General features: G+C 38.3%; 1 protein-coding gene across 1 annotated transcript in view; it reads left to right on the top strand.

Annotated features, from left to right (window-relative positions):
- LOC145981016 (glycine receptor subunit alpha-2-like) overlaps positions 1 to 21,298 on the top strand; it is a 358,476-nt gene that overhangs the window by 116,379 nt on the left and 220,799 nt on the right. Inside the window, exon 2 of the mRNA XM_083114116.1 lies at positions 20,294 to 20,396. Within this exon, the coding sequence (XP_082970242.1) occupies positions 20,320 to 20,396 (77 nt within the window). The 5' untranslated portion in view covers positions 20,294 to 20,319. The remainder of the gene's footprint in view (positions 1 to 20,293; positions 20,397 to 21,298) is intronic.

The raw sequence follows: 21,298 nt of genomic DNA, 5'->3' as shown, positions 1-21,298 counted from the left end.
GGCAGTGATGTATCCACACCCTCCCAACAAACCATTAAGAGTACACAAATGTTGGGCAATACTCCCAAAAGGTTCTTCACGAACTCCTAATTTATCTTCATTGTTCTGCTAAATTTGCCCTTACGCACCCGAGGAACAAATCTGGCTGAAATACAGGTACGTGAAAAGAGAATAAAATTGGCTAATCTTTGTGTGGGGCATGTGATTTTATGTAAAAAGTCACAGCTATAAAATTAGTAAATAGGGGGAAACAATTTGCATGTTTTGAGGTTGTGTCTGTGTCCGACTGTGTGTGTCTGTGTTTTATGAAGAGAAGAGTATAATGCCCCAGCATCCCCCTCCCCAAACTCTTATGAGTTTACGATTTTAATTTGGGTTGTAAAATGTTTTCAATTTCCAGAGACAGAGAGAGATATTTGCTTGTATATGGCATTAAATAAGAAATATTGATAGAAACAGAGCTTCCCCAATAGTGTAATGGTAAAATAAAGATGTAACCTTGTAATCAAAGGATCCAGGTTCGATTATATCCTACATGTTCGTTGATTCATTTGATTAATTTCACTTCTCATTTCTGCCGATTTTGTCTAATCGCGAAGATGAGGATGAGCGATGATGTGATGAAACTGATGAAGGGACACTCACAAAGAACACCCATGTCGACATCTCTGGCGGAGTGGTTAAGACAGCGCGCTAAGATGCCAGGAGTCCAGAGTCCGATTCCCGGCCTAAACGTGGTTGTTCTTTGTAAGTGTCCCTTCATATATTTCATCATATTATCACCCATCCTCATCGTCGCGATTAAGTGGCTACGCGGGCTTAGCCAAATTAACTTTAAAATAATTTTACATACAGAGATTAATTCCATACGAGTATCTAAGCCATTGATTTATTGATTTTTCGTTGCTATAAAGAAATGCGTTTGATGAGTCTTTTAATTAGATAATGGAAAAACTAATCGATAATAACGGAATGTTGTAATGAATATTCTTAATTGTTACACTGTCAACGTTGTGTTGATTTGCCGATTACCATATAGAACCCAGTCTTTCTTTCACTTTCCTTGTGTGTATATGAACAAACACAATATAGCTATCTTGTGTATGAACATGTAAGAAATAATTGATCTTATCTACCTAAAGAACATCAACGTATTTAATTTTATAATTTCAATTAAGTGTTGACTTTCACTAATTTTGTTACATTTAAAACGATGTATCCTACTCGGAACAGTTTTTAACGATATCATTGAAACAAATCATCAAGTAGAATAAACCATGTTAATTCTTTATTTGTCTTTTCTGGGAGACTACATCATGCACAGATAAGCTAATCGTAAAAAAATCGTACAGCTTTAGAATGGCATATGTATTCTTTGCTATCGCCAAAATAATATCATGGAGGCTATATTCCTTTCAATACAGTGTCTTATTTAATGTCATATACAAACAGTATTTTTCTTTTCCATCCTCCTCCGTGGCCGTGAGGTCTAAGGACTCCTACTGCGGGACTGCATGGGTTCGAGTCCGCCTGCTCAGTCTGTGGGTTTCCGGCCTGTGTATAGGACCGGTGGCAACCCACCATCGTGAGGCAATTGGAGAGCTACCTGGTCTGGGAAATCTCTATAACGGCTGAGGGTTCGACGTGCTGACCCAACGTCACCCCATTACCTGTTGTTAGGATTGTGGTAGCGAGCAGTGCCGTACGCAAGGGGTGGTTACCGGGTTTAACCCTTCCCTTGAGCTTTTGAAATATTATGGAAAATACTGTAGAAAAAATAAAAATGGCTAATTTATCAGTCAAAGATCTGCGACAGTAATAATAATAATACTAATAATAATTTGAATTATTATTCCCATGCAGCATGGAGAAAAAACACAACATTCCAAACACAATCTAAGCGGTCGCAAAGTTCAATTTTGCATTTTTTTTTGTAAAAAGTCGCTCAGTGACTCTCTCCAGAATTGTGAAAATTCCTTTCTTCGTTGCAGTGTGCCGACCTTATTGCAAACGTTCTTCCTGGTATTGATTTCACACCCTCTTGTGAACTCTCAAGTGATGCTGAGTCTACATCCACATCATTAAATAATGTTGAACAAGTGCTTTGTGAATCACCTAGAAGTGATAAATGTGTTGGAATGTCTATAAACTTACTTATGAACGAAAGATAAACTCCAAGGAAGGTTATCTAAGTGTTCCCCTCCGATTTCCATGAAACTTTGCAGGTGTATAGAGGGACCCAAAGGAAGAAATACGTGTTTTTGGGTTTCAGCTAAAAAAACTGTTTTAGGGGGCAAACCCCTTCCCTCAAATGTCAAAATGAGGAGAAATTGAAGTGGGGATTTGACCCCGAAACCACGTAAATATAGAATAGGAAGAAACAGGGGGCATAGGACCCCTCTATACACCTGCCAAATTTCATGGAAATCGGAGGGGGCATAGGGGTCAAATGCCCTCATTTTGACATTTGAGGGGGGGTTTTGCCCCCTGAAACAGTTTTTTAGCTGACACAAAAAAATACGTATTTCTTCGTTTCGGCCCCTCTCTCTTTACACCTGCCAAGTTCTGAGCATAAAATACTGTCTATATCCTGATTTAGAGTTCGATTATCAGATTTTTCCAGATATATTTCCTGTTAATAAATAGCAAGTGAAAATATATTATTATAATTTTTGTAACTACAGTAGTGTCCAAAAGTTAAGCATGACGAAGATATGAGAAAATGTGTTATTGATGAAGTGTCAGAACTGCACAAAACATAGTAAAAATTAATCAAGACGTTACATGAATTAACAATTGTTTTTAGTGTAAGAAAATTGAAGATCGCTTCCTTAACAAGAAAAAGAGGTTTGCATGGGGCAACAGCTACACAGCCTTGCAACCACGTAAACGGTGGTTCAAGAGCTCTACGGGCACCTGGTTCCATTCCCCACGAAGAGCAGTGCGGAGCTCTGGAAATGTCTTTGGTGGAGGCTGGCGTGCTGCAACTCGACTCCTTAATGGACTACAGTATTTATTCCTTGAGATCTCGGGGCCAGTCCTTGCGGTGATTTCTTCATCTTCAAGAAAGTCATCCAACAATTTGGCTCGATGCGCACATGTATTATCATCCTTGAAGATTAAATCTGGGTCGACTGCGCCTCTGAAAAATCAAATATGTTGTTGGAGTACCTCGTCTCTGTACTTCTGAGCAGTAACAGTACCTCCAGCAAAAGGTGCAGCAGCTCTGTACGTACATTTAACGTGATGTCTGCCCACACTAGTATTCCATCATCACCAAACTGATCCCTTTCCACGATATTACTTGGATTAAATAGTTCTCGAGGTTCTGTCCAGATGAATATGCGACGGGAATCATTTTGCACACTGAATGTGGGCTGATCTGTGAAGAGCACGTTCCTGAATTCGTTCAGGGCCCAATTTTGATGGTACTGACTCCACTGTAAATGTAAATGGGCTCTCCTGTGCACTGGATCAAGTGGGACGCACACTACTGAACGTCTGGCAGAGGGACCAGCTGTGCTGAGTCTCCAGTACACAGTTTGGCGAGAGAAACTCTAACCACTGAGTCTGCTGCAAGCTCTGAGGACAGTTGTCTTGCAGATATCGTCCGGTTTTGTCGTGAAGTTAAAGCCGGTTACACTGTTGTGACATTGTTACTGGTGGACGAACTTGTACTGGCCTACAATGAACATTTACTGTCTCTTGGAACAATAGTGAAAACCCGGAAATAACTTTCAGGTGTCCTGTGATTGATTGATTGATTGATTTGTTTTATTTTACTTCGCTTTTGTGCCACTTTTGGCTGATTTGCGAAGATGGGTGATGATGATATGATGAAATTGATGAATGGACACTCGCAAACATCCATGCCCAGGCCGGGATTCGGATCCAGGTGTCCTGTGATTCTTCCCTTTAAAAAATGGTCCAACTGACATCTTTGTGCCATGTTCCTACCGTACCGTACCGTACCAAGAGATTATCCTCTGATCAAAATGCGACATAATGAACTGTATCCTTGTAGTAGAGATGAAGAGAAGAATGACTTACAAGACAGAGAATAAGATCAAAATGACGAAGAATTTGACTAGAGTGACTGTGCTGATGATATGATGTTTCCCAAATGATTACAACTACTCTTAATCTTGGTAGCAGGTGATCTGAGCCTAGTTATAATAATAATTATTATTATTTTCACTTCTTTATTAACAGAAAATGCCTCTGGAAAAATCTGATAAACGAACTCTAAATCAGGATATGGACAGTATTCTATGCTCGGAACCTACGTGGTGGCCATCTTGGATTCCTGACGCCATGTGCCTTCTCTTGACACGTTGTCCAGCAAAACACCTACAGGGTGTCCGAGAAGTCCCGGTACCCCTAGGTTTGAGTATCACAAGAGAACAATGTCAGGGTAATTTTAGTTGTGGCATTGGTAACACTGCTTTCATGGTCACAGACATGGGGCGGGATGACATCACGATACTTTTGACGAATATGTGAATGGACATTCTTATTTACACATGTTGCAAACGTGGTTATTACCTCAGCTGCAAGTGAAGGGAATCATGGATCGTGTGTGGGTACAGCAGGACGGGGCTCCAGCCCATTTTGCTCTTCAGGTGCGTGATTTCCCGCTGGATTGGGCGCGATTCTCCAACATCTCCGTCCTCATTGAAATGGACCCCACCAAGCCCGGACCTTACAACACCGGACAACTCATTGTAGGGAATAATCAAGTCACATGTCTCTCATCGTCGGTACAGGACAGACGCAAGTGTGTGGAAGCCTTTCGAAAGATAACTCCTCAGATGCTCCGCAACATGTCAAAGAGGACATGGAGACGCATACATCTGTATGTACAGCACGATGGAGCAGATACAGATCCACTGATTGCATAGTTCGTATATGTAAGTACTGAACTATAGTATGTACTAAAGAAATAAACTATCTGTGATACTCAAACCTAGGCGTACGGGGACTTCTCGGACACACTGTAGTATTATACTTATGATTGAATGACTCAAAATGAAGACATCCTCCATACACAAGTCTTCCCTTCATTCCAAAACCCAACGAACCTATAAATGGTCAAAATGACTTCTGAAGGAGATAAGGAGACATGGTCGATTTTCTTTGTTAATGTCTTCAGAGGCATCCATCTTTGATGTATGACGTCACACAGGCCATGCGCCACAATAGTAGGCATCAACAAAGTATCACAGGCAGTATTTTTTTGCCCTTTATATGCCGGAATGTGAAGTAAAGTATAAAATATTGCTTAGAATCCTTGCAGAAAAGGGTACGGAATTATTTTACTGGATATATCTCCATAACAGTGCAAGATATAAAGAAACCTGTAAGAATATTTTTTGTTCCGTTTTCAATTTTGAACATAATATGTTTGTATGCAAAATTGTCAATAACCAAAGGAGTTATGATTGTTTTCTCTTGTTGGTGCGTGAAGCTGCGGCCATCTTGAATTTATTGGGCCCTAGAAAACTTGGGCCCAGTATGCCAGATGTCTACCCAAGATTTTTCCTTTCTTTAGGCATGCCCTAACAGGATCAAAAGAGAAAGCTCGTCCACGTCAAATTTTCTGCGGGTCTTATGGCCAGGGACTGGATTAAAAATGCGAAGTATAATAAAGCAAATGAATCAATTAATCATGTATGTAAAGTATAACATATTAAATGCACTGGTAGTGCATTACTTAGATTTGATTTTTGTTATTTAGCGTCACTTTTCTACCACATTTGGCTAATTGCGACGATGAGGATGAGTGATGACTAGACCCCGGATTTTAGGTTTTTAACCTATTCTTTCCTTTGCAGGTAAATAAGAAATAACAAGTTACGTCAGCGTTTCATTAAAAACAACTGATGAAGTTTTGTAGTGCCTAAAATAACCTATTTTGCTTGTTAGAACCTATTATAAGTTTAGGTGCCTAAATCAAACAATTATTTTAGGTTTTTATATATTTTTTTAGGTTTTACAGGATATAATTATATATATATCTCACAGAGGTATTTACTCTTGTTTGCTGACGAAACAAGGCGATGACTGACGTGTTTGAAACATGTTTTCTCTCGATTTCTCTCCCTCCAAGTGTATGTTTTTTTCTTCAAAGCTCTAAACAAAATGAAATGTCTGACGCTACTGCTACCTTACACAGTGGCGGCAATTAGAGAAGATAGTCCCCCCCCCCTACTTTTCACCCCGCACTATGACTCTTAATGCTAAGCCTTTTCTACCATTGTGCAGCAAATTATACACATGTAATTCATTCTTCATATTAACATGCAACCTTTGCTAACAGCACAAGTATATTATCACAATAATGTTTGGATAATTTTGAAAATGATGTATACATATGGACATTTGGTTATAAAATTTAATATTTGGTTGTTATACATACCTTCGGGTTCAAGAAGGCTAGAGAGTTAGTTAGTCTGTTATACATAACTATTAAAATTTCTTACGGTTATTTATTTTTAACGATTGTATCTAATCAGTATTTTTCTGGAATTTTGAACCATTTTAAGTTTCCTGGAACCTATTTCAGGATTTATCGAGCCTAATTTAAGATTTTTAGAACTTTTAGGATTTTGAGAACCTATTTTAGAACCTAAAAATTCGAGGCCTAGTGATGACATAATGAAACTGATTAAGGGACACTCACAAAGAACACCCATGCCCAAGCCGAGATTCGAACCCGCGACTCCTGGCGTCGTAACCATTAACCACTGTGTTAACCACTCCGCCACGGAGGTCGGCTGGTAGTGTATTACAGAAATACTCTAACGTCAAATCAGAAAATACCAGAAAAATCCGAAAACACATTAAGAAAGAACTGTTACATGTTCCAAACAATTTCTCAGTGTTCAGTTAGTTCCAGATTTGGCCACAGGCACCGTGGACATATAGTACAATGACTGAAAAGGTTCATGGAACCCTATGCGGCATAGCGCTCTATCCCCTTTAAGAGGAGAAGGTTAAAGTTTCCTGAACGACGACTTTCATGAATGAAGCCAAAGGTCACAAGTTAAGCAAACGATAAGTTTTTAAAATGGTTTGAAATTACCCACGCTATGCTCATACAAGTTTCTGAAAATATTCGGCAGCCAACGTCTTGGAACATTGGGTATGGTTTTTTAAGGTATATATTGGTCCTCAGGACGCGTATGTCCGCAAGGAAGAACGAGTTTTCCCCACTTCTTCATTTTTAAAGGGAAAGGGTGAGCTCGAAGCCCTCTTCATTCATATATCATGCATGTGACGTCCAGGACGGTTTTCTCTCTAGTACATTTTTAATTTACTGTTTTTCTTGTGTGTGTGTTTAAAATTTATGTGGTCCTGCGAAGATATTGAGCACTCGATACACGATCTTGGTTCAAAGGGCCGGCCCCTATGGCGGAATCGTTAGCACATCGCGCTACGACGCCAGGGGCCCTGGGTTCGAATCCCAACCTGGGCATGGATGTTTTTGAGTGTCCATTCATCAATTTAATCATATCATCACTCATCCTCATCTTCGCAAATTAGCCAAACGTGGCATAAAAAGCGAAGTCAAATAAAGCAACTCAATCAACTCAAATGGATTCAAAGGATCCCTGGTAGAATTCCGGCCAGGGTATCGTGTTTGTTCTTTCATGTACTTAATATAATCATCATTCATTAGGCTTTGTTCTAGAAACGACCAAGGAATTCTGTTTAAAACTGCAACACCTTTTATCAAAGAGAGTACATTTTGGCCGAGACGCGGGAAAACGCGATAAACGCGCCAACAGAACTTCTGTTGTCTTCATCTATTGAAATCAAATGGTGTAACGCCCACTACAGAGATGCGCGCGGAACCGAAGCGCTGAATATCCATGCCAGAAGTCTGCAGTTTATCTTAAAGGTTATCGCCCACGGAGACGCCGGAACCGCGTCTGTTGCTGCATTTCTCCGGGTCTCAGTGGGCGTTAAGCACTATACTCTGTCTTTAGAATCTGTGGAGCAAGGCCTCGCATGACGGTAGAGAAGGTTCGGCTGGTAGCTGCAACCGCGTTTTCCCCCTCTATGCACTCACTTTCCCGCTCACGCGTTCAGGCCTCCCCGATGTCGCAATGGTAGCGTCGTCGCCTTGTAATCAAGGGATTCCGGGTTCGATACCCGCTGGAAGCACATAGTGGTTCAGATCTCACTTTAAACTGTAGGCCCAGTCCCGATTAGCCTTACTGTGTATAAAGTGGACTTAAAACCCCCAAATCAATCGATCAATCAAATCTCACGCGTTCATTGGTCGAGCCCTCTCGAGTCACTACTTGCGAAGATACTTGCATTCGTTCGCTTGCTCCAGAGATTCCCGGGACAAAGTGTAAATTTGATCTCTTAAATGCACATAGTTAATGCTTAATATTTTGTCTGACGTTTGTTGGGTATATGTTTGTATGCATACTTTCACTGTAACATAGTTATCATATAGAATGTTTCTGCACTATCTACGTATTTTCCATCCAAGAATTTGCCAAAGAAGACAGACATGCTTGCAGTTGATGTCCTTACATTGCAGGATAAGGCGAAGCTGCAGTTTGCTCTATGGGTACTGCTTTCCCACCCACTGCACAGTTCTGACATGATCGGACTTTGACTTGTTCCCAAGACGATTCAGTACCATTCAGGCAGTGACGAAGCCAGAGGGGGCGGGCGCCCCCCAGTCAGACACTTTGCTCCCCCGTCCACCCCCACCCCCAACTGAAGTTTCGAATTATAAGAGAGTTCATTTGTAAGAGTATGAGGATTTACACTATATCTAAGTGGTGTATTCTGCATGATATCACTTTTCCTGTTTATAATACCAACTTGACTAACAAATATTAATTTGCTTTAGTATATATATTATATATATGTGTCTGTGTGAGAGTGTGTGTGTGTTTGTGACTTTTGTTCAAGATTTGAGCGCGACCTGGCCGTAGGCCATTTCTCATTCATTTATGTCCGGTAATCGTCGCGATTAACCTAAATTTTAACCAGTTTTAAGAACTGGAAAAAAGCGTTGAATGTAGATGGCTTTAAAACATCACGAACATTCTGAGGACCACAAAGCATCATCTGTAGTACGGGCAAATTATTCTAATCGTGGGTCGTTAGTGACAACGCTATTTAGTAAAATACATTCGAAGGTGATTCAAGATTTGGTTAGTTGGTTGATTTAGTGTTTTTAGTCCACTTTATGCACATTAAGACTAATCGGGACTGGACCTACAGTTTAAAGTGCCTCCACCGGGTATCGAACCCGGGACCAAAAGTGATCCAAGAAAGCCGACACTACATGTCAGTTGTTGTGGATGCATCGCGGTTTCTTACTATTCAGAGACTTGTTTTTCGAGATGATGAGACTGAGGCAAACCTTACCAAAGGGAATTTCTTCGATACTCTTGAAGTTAATTTCAAAATGAGGTGATATTATTCGGAAATGTATTGAACTTGAACATGAAAAGGCAAATTACACTCAAAATTCGATTCAAAATAAATTAATCTGCGTAATGTCGACACTTATTCTCAGCAAAATAACCCAGGAAGTGGAAGAGGCGAAAGTATTCGCACTGATGTCAGATGAAACAAAATGCATTGAGAGATAGGAACAAGAAAGATATTTGTATCGCGGGCAGATAAAACAACGCTTTTTAGGATTTGCAACTCTTCAATCATTAGAAGCAGGTTCGCTTTTTCTCGTATATATCAAAATCGAAGAACTTCTTCCCAAGAACTTTGTGTAGCACAAACATACGTTGGAGTAGTAGATTGAGAGGTGCACCAGGGTCAGAATATTTCTTGATTTATGAGATAACTGTAACCTTTTTCAGATTTTTATTCCTGTGATAACATTTCCCTGAAAGATGAAACGCAGATTTTGCCTAAAACTCTTCAGTGTTAAGAAGATGGAACGAAAGTACCTCACTTAATGGATTTAGATTTCTTCGAAATCCTAGGAAAGTATAAATTGGCATTTCACAAGGCTCACACTCTACTTGCATTCTCTCCAAGAACCTTTTCGTGTTTGAAATCTTTGAAATGCTTTGCTCGAAACAGGATGCCTGATGCCAGCTGCCTCATTTGGCTGTCCTTGGTATTGAGAAGAAATGTCAAGTCCTGGACGTACCGAAGGTGGGCAATGTGTTCTCCAAAGCACATACAGCAGAATTCTCCTACAGCAGAATTGCACTTCACCAAGTGACTCGTTGTTTCTAATATTTAAGAAGATTAATTTCTACCAACGTCATGTTTATTTTGCAAGAAAATTAAACTCTTCGATTTTTTTCGTCATTTTATTATTATCTTATAACTTGAATATTTATATCAGTAGTTTCAGCTCAAGAAAGACGATGAATTATAAACTTATAAATGTCTTCCAATATTGAAATAGGCCACTAGAAACAACACAACTTGCGGCAGTTCCCACGAATAAAAGAAATAATTAATGCCTTTATTAAAGCGAATCATATGGAGATAAACTCGTAATCAAGAAGTAAATTTAGGCATAAACGTCCACTTTGAATAAAGGACAATCACAAAACACCATAATGAATATAGCTAATAATAATATAAGTATTATTATTATATATTTATATATATATGTATATATATATAGTGTTTTCTGGCGTTTCAATGTAACTGCCCCAAACAATATTTGTCGCCCCCCTTCCGCCCCACCCAGTCACTTTTTCCTGGCGCCGTCATTGCATTCAGGATGTGTTTATGTCGAGGTGACCGGAAAAGTCACATACATGAACAACGTAGGTAATGCAAGAAATGCACGTCGTTAGAAATCGTATACAGAAAGAGTAAACCTACACTGTAGACAACTTTTTAAATGACCCTCGTATTATATTCATACCAAACCTCATATATGATACCGTACAGAAAGAAATGCATAACAACATTGTGAAATACTATATTAAACATAATTTGAAACTCAACTCGGATTCATTGCTAACAAGGAGTAATATATTTACTTGGAAAGTGAAACAAAAACCACAAAGTTCTACTTGAATATTTATTTATTTATTAACCAGTCGCTTATAACAGAGCGAATGCTCCAATTACAATAGACATTACAATTTGCTATATACAATATCATTTACATAAATACATAATACATGATACAAACACATAGTAATTATTACACAAAACCTTAGATAAATACGAATACAAAAAGTTATACAAATACAGAAGTTCCACAAATACAAAAAATTACACACACACACACACACACACACACACACACACACACACACACACACACACACACACACACACACACACACACACACACACACATATATATATATATATATATTACAAATTTTGAACAGAGGAGAAAAGAAGATACTGTAGTTGGTCAATAAAATATTCTCCACGATATCATCTTTCCAATTCCACAACTGAATGGAACCATTTTTGGATTCCCCAAGGCATTCACAATCAATATTCTTACACAGATGAGTCCCTTTGTGTGGAAGGACTGTCTTGAAGCATATATCAGAAACTCCTTTATTTCGGAGAAGCCTCAACCTGCGAGAGGGATATTGGTTATGTCGTTTCCTAGAAGTAAACCAATCTCTGTTGTTTACTTCTAGAAAACAAATCTGCTCCAGACACGGTATTGCATTTCAAAGAAACCAAGGGCACGTTATAACTGCATAGTTAAAAAAACGGACCCCATTCTTTTTTTTTTTAAATTGGAAAACTTCAAGTAAAAAATTTGTAAAGTTGTCGTTTAATTAATATCACATATTTAAATAAGCGAGTTTTAAATGTATTAGTTCATTAAGAAATGTATTTTTGCTGCTCCAATATTGTTAGTATGTGCTGAAAATTGAAGTATTTGTTGCAACGTGTAGTTAGGTTTCTGCTCTGGTTTAACACTGACAATAAAATTATTCAGCTCAAGTATTTGTATATGTATTTATATTTTACACCGCTTTTCTGCCTCTTTCGGATAATCTCGACGATGAGGATGAATGATGATTAAATTGAGGGATACTAACACCCATGCTTAGGCGAAAACTAGAACTCGTAACTTTCGGTGGTGAAAATATAATACAAGTGATTGTCATTACTCAAATTATATCTACAGAGATTTTTTTAAAAACTTTCATTAACTAAGTACACGAAGAGCAAATAAAACCCAATACATGTCATATATTTTCATATTTTTGAAAGTCCATCTTAATATTTCTAAAGCAATTACTACACAACAATGACCTGATAATGCACGTTGCTGAATGTAGTTGAAGTATAGAAATCTAGCTTTTAAATTTACATTTCATAATTTAAATGACCAGAATTTGTTCAACTTTATCTTGAAAGGAAATCAGAGTTATTGTCTATTGCTCAATCGATATAATAGTGATAGCTGATGGTTCGATTCAGATTTATCGCATTTTATATTTCTCTTTTTACGTTCAATTTATGTGCTATTGAAGCTTGGTTGTTTGACATTTGGAACAAAATGATCAGGACAAGGGAATGATGACCTGAATTACTTTTCTTGTTACAAGTTGTAGATATGCATGTGGACATCATGGCTGACTGCAGGATTTTTTCTGAGGAGGGACAAGCAAGATTTTCTTTTCCAAGACGACGCTTCTCGCTCTAAATGATGAATGATGAAACTGTGATCTTTCTTCGAGAAATCTACAGTAGCCTTAATTGAAATTATAAGTCCAACGTAATCTAATCAATGTACTGCCATTGAAATGAAATTGAAGGTATGAAATATTTCATTTTGTAGTTTGATATTCACTTTTCAGAGTGGGGACTTTGTTCTCCTCTGCCGCCTTTCTTGAATTGATTGATTGATTTCCTTTATTTTATTTCGCTTCACTATCAATTTTGGCTAATTGCGAAGATGAGGATGAGGGCATCACACCACAACACAAGTCCCAGAGAGCATTATACAGACTGTGAGTCCAGAAGCTATAGCCTCGTTGGTCTGCCGTCCAGAATCACAACATGGAATGAAGGTTGACATGTGGGTGTCTTCGGAAAGGGCCACCCCATACACTCCACACATTCGTTGCAAATATACAGATTGTCACTAACGAATTGTATAAATGTTTTAATCAAACAGTGTAACTTGACATGTGACAAGAACCACCCATGAAATTAATCTTACATAGCGATAGCTAACAGAAAGTATGCCGGGTAATCCGAGGGGGTGAAGGTGAGAAGCGGTGAGCACATTACTTGTAAAAGTTCAGTTGATATGTGTCAATATCAGTGATTTCCCTGGTGCAATGCCAATTGTATACTTGTTTTGTGCAGCTTGACTACTACTACATAATTACAAATTAAGCAGTTCATATGTTTGTTTGTTTAGAGCAGAGTAGAGACTGTGAAAACGCACTGAAAGAAAATTCATTATTCTTATCAAACATAGCGAAGCAATACCAAAGAGCCTATTTATAAACTTATTTACTTGTAAATAACATTGCTTGTGTGGATGAATGGGTAACTTATTGTATATCCTTTTGCTTTATTATTTCTCATATCTGTTTGTTCATGAAGTTCGTGCTAAATAATTTATTAAAGAGTCGTTAATAAATCTGCTGTTCCTGTGTTATGTATTGGTGGTAGAGCAGCCAAAGGTTGATCCTCGTACAGTAGTAAATGTATAGACCATTCTCTTTTCTAGTCTACTCCATTACTGACGTTTTTCCGAATTATAAGAAAGCTGTTGCAGCATAAGTTTTGGGATATGTCAAGGCTTTGAGTGGTCGACTCATTATCTCGCCACCGAAGGTTTTTGGTTAGAATTCCTAGCTGAGCATTGGTGTAATTTGTGTGTCCCTTTATCACTTGCATCATCTAATAAACATCTATCCACAGCCACGGTGGTCAGGTTGGCAGGTCGTATGACGCCCACGACAAAATCCTCTGGTGGATTTTTGACGTTACAGGTATTATAATGCGAAAGCCTACGAAATATATTATAAATACAGCGGAATCTTTTAATTCGAACTTCAAGGGGCCAGGAAAAATTTCGAATTAAGCAATGGATGAATTATTAAGGAAAATCAACGAAGCAAAACTACTGTACTACTTGCTTTAAAGTTCTGAATGTTCAACGAACCAATGGACCACTTATTGGCACGCAGAACTCACGTGATTGTTTGAACCAAATATAAACACACTCATCAATATATGGAAATTCACAGCCTCTTTTGGTTTACTGCGGCTTGTAGACTTCAGCTCTCCATATGTTTTGCTTCACTTTTAATGTAGGTTGATAACGTGTTCGGCGGTATCCCATACTATTTAGTGATATTACTTTTTCCTCACACCTCTTTCCACTTCTCTTGGAACTTCTACTTTTCCCTCTAATGTAAGCTAGCAGCTATACTCGACACCCTTCGACATTGGGAACAAGGTACTCTGAGTAATCACAACTGACAACTGAGGGCAGATAAGAAGACATTCAACAAATCATTGACTAGTGGGGTTTATACACAAAAGGGCTGGGCAATCCCATGTTATTCCGGATAGTGCTCAGGTTGAATACCAGCAAACAAAACTTTCTCTTCCATACGGCTGTCTGTGGAATTATCCAAATAAAATATTCGAAAATTAGAATTACATATGAATTTTTAACATTGGTTTCAATAGGAATTTCAGGGGAATAAAGTTCTGTTCGAAATATTGAATAATTCGAATTATCCCAATAAAAGGTTCGAAAATTCAAATTACATGTGAATTTTTAACTGGTTTCAATAGGAATTTCAAGGGGAATAAACTTCTGTTCGAATTATCGAGTCATTTGAATTATCCAAGTTCGAATTAAAAAGAGTCCACTGTATATACCTTCTGAATGCTAAAGATGAACAATATTGTGGAACAGGACAACTGAATTGTATAATTTATTTTGCTTCAGCATTCTTGTTACTATTAAATGAATGTTTGCATCTTGTTTAAGATAATGGTTCTACAGTTTGCTCTCGTCTGTCAGCTTAGGAATCGAGTGGTCGCGGTACGTTTCCAGAAGGAATCAACGAATTGAAGCAGCTTACGCCCTTCTACTTGAGAATTCTCTCTGAAGAAGAAATCGACTTCAGTGGAATGTCTTACGAGCCGAATACGTTCTGGAAGTTCATTCAAGCGCAACCGAACTTGGATAAAAAGAACTTTCCCTTCATTTTTTTTTTCGGAAAGCAAAATGTTATTCTTAAAGTAGAGGGACTTCCTTTCCAGAAGCAACAAGTTAATCTAACTAAGTAGAAATTTCAAATACAATTAAGGCACTCTCATATATTACAGACTAATTGGCCGAATGTAATACCAGATACTCGTACAACTGCGTATAGTGTCTTCAGTAATGATCGCAGGAAAAATTGAATGGAGAGACAGAGAGGAGAGAATATTTTGTGGTGGGGAGCATTCACTTTTATTATACCCATAAACATCACATGCAAATTGCGTATTTTAGGGTAAAAGTTCGTTTAATTACAAAGTTGTTATTCCGTACTGCGGTAATTGGGGACGAGCTGGGTAATTGTGGGGGCTGCTGACCCGCCCGATCCCCTCTGGCGTTGTCACTAAGTGTGTTACTGCTTTACCAAGATAAGGATGTCCCCGGCCAACTCGCGAACTAAAGTACACAGTCGTTTGTTTTCTCCTCCCGCTCTCCATACTCTCGTGCCTGTGATTCCTGCGACTACAGCGCCACATGGGCATTCTTATACATACAAAAGTTAGGCCATTTATAAAAATATCAAGTTCTATGTTAGATCAATCGCAACGAAGGTGATGCATGGTGAAAATGCATTCACTACCCACTGCGCCACAGCTGGCTCCAGTTGCATGTAGAAAGCAGCAAAACGATGCAAGAGAACAATTTTTTGAGATGTTGTAGTATGTACGTAGTTTAAATGATTTTTGATTTGATTTTATTTTTGTTATTTAGCGTCGCTTTTCTGCCACTTTTGGATAATCGCGACAATGAGGACAAGTCATATGATGAAATTGATGAAGGGACACTCACACAGAACACCCATGCCCAGGCTACAAATGGTTTTTATATCATTTAGTAATGTGTAAAGAGTGTCATGCACATGGAAGGATACAACTGTCACGAAATATTCAAATAAGACCGGAAATTATGTTGAAAAATATGCCTTACTATTCTTTGCTTAGAAATGTTGCAAAATGTAGTCCACAATGTGTCTGCAAACAAGAAATATTCCATTAAATCCCAGAATCTTGCAACACATTCTAGAAATATGTGAAATATTTGTAGTTATTTTCTATTACTCTATGTAGAATACAATTTTAAATAGTGGATGATTGAACTTCAGATTATGATAGTTATTCATTTTTGTTAACTGCATCTTTTGTGACATTTCAACAAAACTCTAGGGGGAAGGTACACATAATATGTAATGGCCGATTTGAACAAGCAATTATTTCATTTTATATATTATAATTAATATTTTAATTGTTAGAAGCACCAAATTGAATGTTCAGTTTGTTTCAGGTGTACTTTGGCCATAAAAAGAAGATGAAATGAGGGTCAGGAAGCAAAATTTAATGATATTATGAATAATATATAAGATTTGGAGTGGGGGAACTGCAATAATGACCAACATAAAGTATTAAAAAGATAATTTTTAATACACCCAAACATTTTCATTATTTCAAAGTGCTGTCCAATGGGTATTGGTTTTATTTACACTCAGTTATTTAACATAGGTTAATCACGACGATGGTAATGCATGTTGATTAGATAAAATAGATGAGAGGAAACACACAATGAAATACCATGCTCTGGCCGGGATTCGAATCCAAAACCTTCTGAAGTGAGATTTTGAGTGGAATATTCAAAGCTATCGACTACCAAAGCGGATGTAAATTAATACCAACGCGTGTATTCTAAAATAAAGTATATGACTACAATAATTCGATTAGAAATATGTATTTTTCCCTTTCCCACTCTGATCGGCTGTGATCTGGAAACACTAATATTTGTAAATTCGTAAGATTCGTCCGTCAGATATAAAACTTAATGAAATGTGATCGATATAAGCACCTTTGAAAAGCTGGGTCTGCTGCGAGATAATTAGCATGCACGTATTTTGAATATAATGGAAGTCGCACGAAAAATTAAGGGAGAATTCACACCGAAGAGACAAGTGTCGCTTGGAAGCGAACCCTCAGTAATCAATGCAACCTTTCGAACCGAAGACACACGGAAAGATGCACGTGTCGCGTGTCGCTTACGTGCCTCGGACTGTGCCGTTTTCTCAATACCGTGCATCGTGTCGCTTCAGTTTGTTGTTCGCGCATGCGCAGTGAATGCTTTCCAACGAGCTATATTTAGACTCTAGAAGAGAGCCCAACCGGAGACCTTACAACGTGTTTGAAGCTAAAATTTGTTGATATAATAAAGTATCGATTTGTACAATGTTTTTATAATGTTTTAAGATTTAAAGACAACGTTTTTTCCGCTTTATCAAGTTTCTTGATGTAGTATCTAGTTATCGGCTGTAATTTGCCTTCAACATCGTGTAAAGAGGCCGTGTTTTCGCCAATTATGACGTGACTGCTTTTATTTGAAAAAGCCAGCATATGGAGGCACTTTAGTCCAAAATAGATAAGTCAACATGGTAAAGTACTCTAGTACATTGTTTCTCAACTGCCGGGCCACGACCCGATACCATGCCCTCGTATCAACTATACTGAGCTGCGAAATGTTCTGCTGAAAGTGGTTGACAACTATCATAATCCTAATATCATATTTGAGTTGTGAGTTTTCGTTGTTTAAGTCCATTTTGTGCACAAATATACTTATCAGGTCTCGACCTACAGTTTAAAGTGGGACCCGCGCCACTATGTTCCTCCAACGGTTATCGACGTACCAGTTCGTCATCCATATTTCTATATTTGTCAACAATCCTACACACGTAATCAAACTATTATTACTCTTTATGATTATGCTAGAATTTATTTATCAATATTTAATTTCATAGGTACATGTTAATTCATGCATAAAATCTTAAATACTGTAAAGATTTACGAGGAAAATTCTTGGGCTAAGTGCATTGACTTACAATAAATACCGGGGCATGGTTTCGCGAAGGTTGAGAACCAATCCTCTAGTGTTTAGGTATTTGCTTTATTCAGGCTGGAAGGTCTAGTGTATACAGTTTGAGGTCAGTGCATATTGCTTTCTCATGCACAACATGCCTCTCCCGAGTTTCAATAACTTGCACAAATTTTACAATGTGATTTACATGTAACAATGTCTATTGTTAAGCCTTTTTCTGTTGACTAATAAACTGATTAATGCAATTATATCGGTGCCATCATGCAAACTGAGCATAGAAACAAGTGTCGCTTGCTGCGTGCATCTTGTCTCTTCGGTGAAACTCTTGTTTCACATGTCGTGTGTCGCGTGTCTCTTCGGTGTGAATTCTCCCTAAGACATTGATGAGTCGTTTGAGGTCATAAGAACTCTCCATTTTACAGAATATCTCCTTCCTCAAACTCTATTCCCTCTCTTTGATTTTTTCCTTCTCACGTTATCCTGTATGCTTTTGTTGTTCAAGTGTACGCTTCTCTCTCTCTCTCTCCTTTCCTGTACTTTCTTCCTTTGGTGGTGCTGCTTCTCCTGAAAACACATCGAGATCAGAATTGAAAGTTAACAATTGTGGTATGACGAAGCATTCATGACATTGCTGAAGCTTAGCGCGAAGTTTCTCAGCACTTGGACTACAGAAGACTTAATTAATTTCGCCTTCCACGATGGCGCAGTGGTAGCGTCGTCGCCTTGTAATTAAGGGGTCCTGGGTTCGATACCCGGTGGAGGCACATAGTGGTTCGGATCCCACTTTAAACAGTAGGTCCAGTCCCGATTAGCCTTACTGTGCATAAAGTGGACTTAAAGCACCAAATCAACCAACTTAATTAATTTCCCTTTGGAGAACAATCGCTGAACAGACTCGGCAGTTTCTTTAAGCAGTCAGAATCAAAGTTTATTTCATTTCACACTACTGAGTGGCCAACAGCTAGGTTTACAGTATTGCTGCATGCATTGCATACCATAAATTTACATTTTAAAATAATGGAATTTTTTGAATATTGTTACAAAATCATGATCGATAAAATTAATGATGTTTCCTTGTATGACATCATAAATGTTGCTATTACATATTTTGAAAATGTATTCGGATGAAGCAATTGCAGGAGATGAAATCTAACGAACATGCGATCATTCAATCAATATTATGTTGGAAGTTTGTCTTCACTTGATTTTTCACTTCTTGGTTCGCAATCATGACTATCATTTATGCATTATTGCTTCTGCTGTTACGTTGGAACACTAGAAAAAGAAACTTTTAGTTAAGATAACACAGAATTGATATTATGAGGCTCCTTTTTGATAAATTCAAGTACAACCTTGCATAAAAAATTAAGATACTCTCCGTACATGAATAGGAAATTTTAGCAGAAAAAGAACCCAGTGATCTGTGAATCATTTATGAGAAAAGCGTTTAATTTGATTCCTCATGCTGAAACTTATCTACAAATTGTTGTTCCAATATAGTGCACACAGGAAAGAGAGAGGGAAGAAATAGAAAAAGAGGGAGAAGGAGGAAAAGAGGAAAGAAAGAGAGAAAAAGGGAGGTAGGAAGAGAGAGGAGGATAAAAAAGGAGAAAGAGGAAAGAAAGAGAAAGAAATAGAGAAATAGAGGAAGAATAAGAAAGAAAGAGATATAGAAACAGAGGAAGGAAGAGAGGGGAAGAAGGAGGAATATAAAGACAGAGAAAGAGAGATAAATGGAGAGAGCAAGAGAAAATCAGGGAGACAGAAAATGAAAGAGAGAGAGAGAGAGAGAGAGAGAGAGAGAGAGAGAGAGAGGCGCCACGTCAGGTGGTCGATTTATTGTCTTACCACCGAAGGTTGGTAGTTCAAGTCATGGCCTTGACACGAATGTTTATTTTTGAGTGTCTCTTCAAACAGCCAAAAGTATAACAAAAGTGACGTGAAATGCGAGAAATCTGAATACGTGCAGTTCCACTACATAGAGGTAAAAGTCGGCTGGGCGCTAGTTTATAGGTCATGCAGACATTGAAATGGTTGTAAGGAGTAAAAAAAATGATTTTACTCCTTCTGAGTTAACCTACACGGACACGTGGATTTGCATTAATTATTGAATGATTCCATATATACACATTTTCCCAAATTTACAGGTCTTGAATTATGTGCAATCAAAGAAAATACTAACATTATTTGATTTTTTCTTTGCAGTATGACTTGAAAAGCCTGCTCTAACCATGGCGGTTTTCTGGAGAAGTGGTTATCTTCTATTTTTACTTCTTGGGTTTGCAGTGTTCGTGGCATCTACTTACATGTAAGTATCAATAAAATAATCATGTTTGACTAATTTTCTCTCTAGGAGATGTTAATTATATATTGGGCTCACAATAATGCACTAGGATATTGACCACTTCTCCATCGCCTTGTAACAACGAAGAGGTAGTTTCGAAACACCGACCTGGTGAGTTTCGGATTTCGACAGCTAACATCTTGAAGATGAGAGTGGTGTTTGCTCTCATAACCCTGTCAGGTACTCAACTGGTCCATATATATCATAATTCGCCGCCAGGAAAGCTTTAGCTTTATTTTGTAATAAGTTTGATATATACGAGACCATACAGGGTGGCTCAAAAAGTCACTTAACACCCCCGGTACAAGGCCACTGCAGCGTGAAACATGGACATGGTGATGACCAATCGTTATCAGGCCAAGGGGGAACCACATTGACGCCACCCGCACGGTCGGCAGCCATCTTGATGTCCGCCATCTTGAATTCAACTTCAGAATTTTAAATGGGAAGGGGGTGATATGATATATCAAATCAGGCTAGAATTTCACGAGAAATGCAATGGTGCATCGAGATCAAAGTGATGTCTAGGGAGAGAAGTTCACATGCCATTGCACACGATTTTAATCCGATACATCCACGAAGAGCTGCGCGTTATGAATGGTTGTCGCGAACAATTTACAGTGTGACGCTTCCATTGAATTAAAAGTCCTTCACAGTGACAAGGCTAATTTTCCATCAACAGAATCTTAAATGCTTAGGGCTACTTGAATTTGTTAAATAAACAGGTTTTTCATCCTTCCTTATAGGCCTCCCCGATGGCGCAGTTGGTAGCGTCGTCGCCTTGTAATCAAGGGGTACCGGGTTCGATACCCGATGGAGGCACATAGTGGTTCGGATCCCACTTTAAAACTGAAGGTCCAGTCCCG

The sequence above is a fragment of the Lepisma saccharinum genome, chromosome 2, assembly GCF_977018435.1.
Source record: "Lepisma saccharinum chromosome 2, izLepSacc3.1, whole genome shotgun sequence".
Taxonomy (NCBI): domain Eukaryota; kingdom Metazoa; phylum Arthropoda; class Insecta; order Zygentoma; family Lepismatidae; genus Lepisma; species Lepisma saccharinum.
The sequence above is the reverse complement of the archived record's forward strand: the minus strand, read 5'-3'. Positions and strand labels throughout refer to the sequence as shown.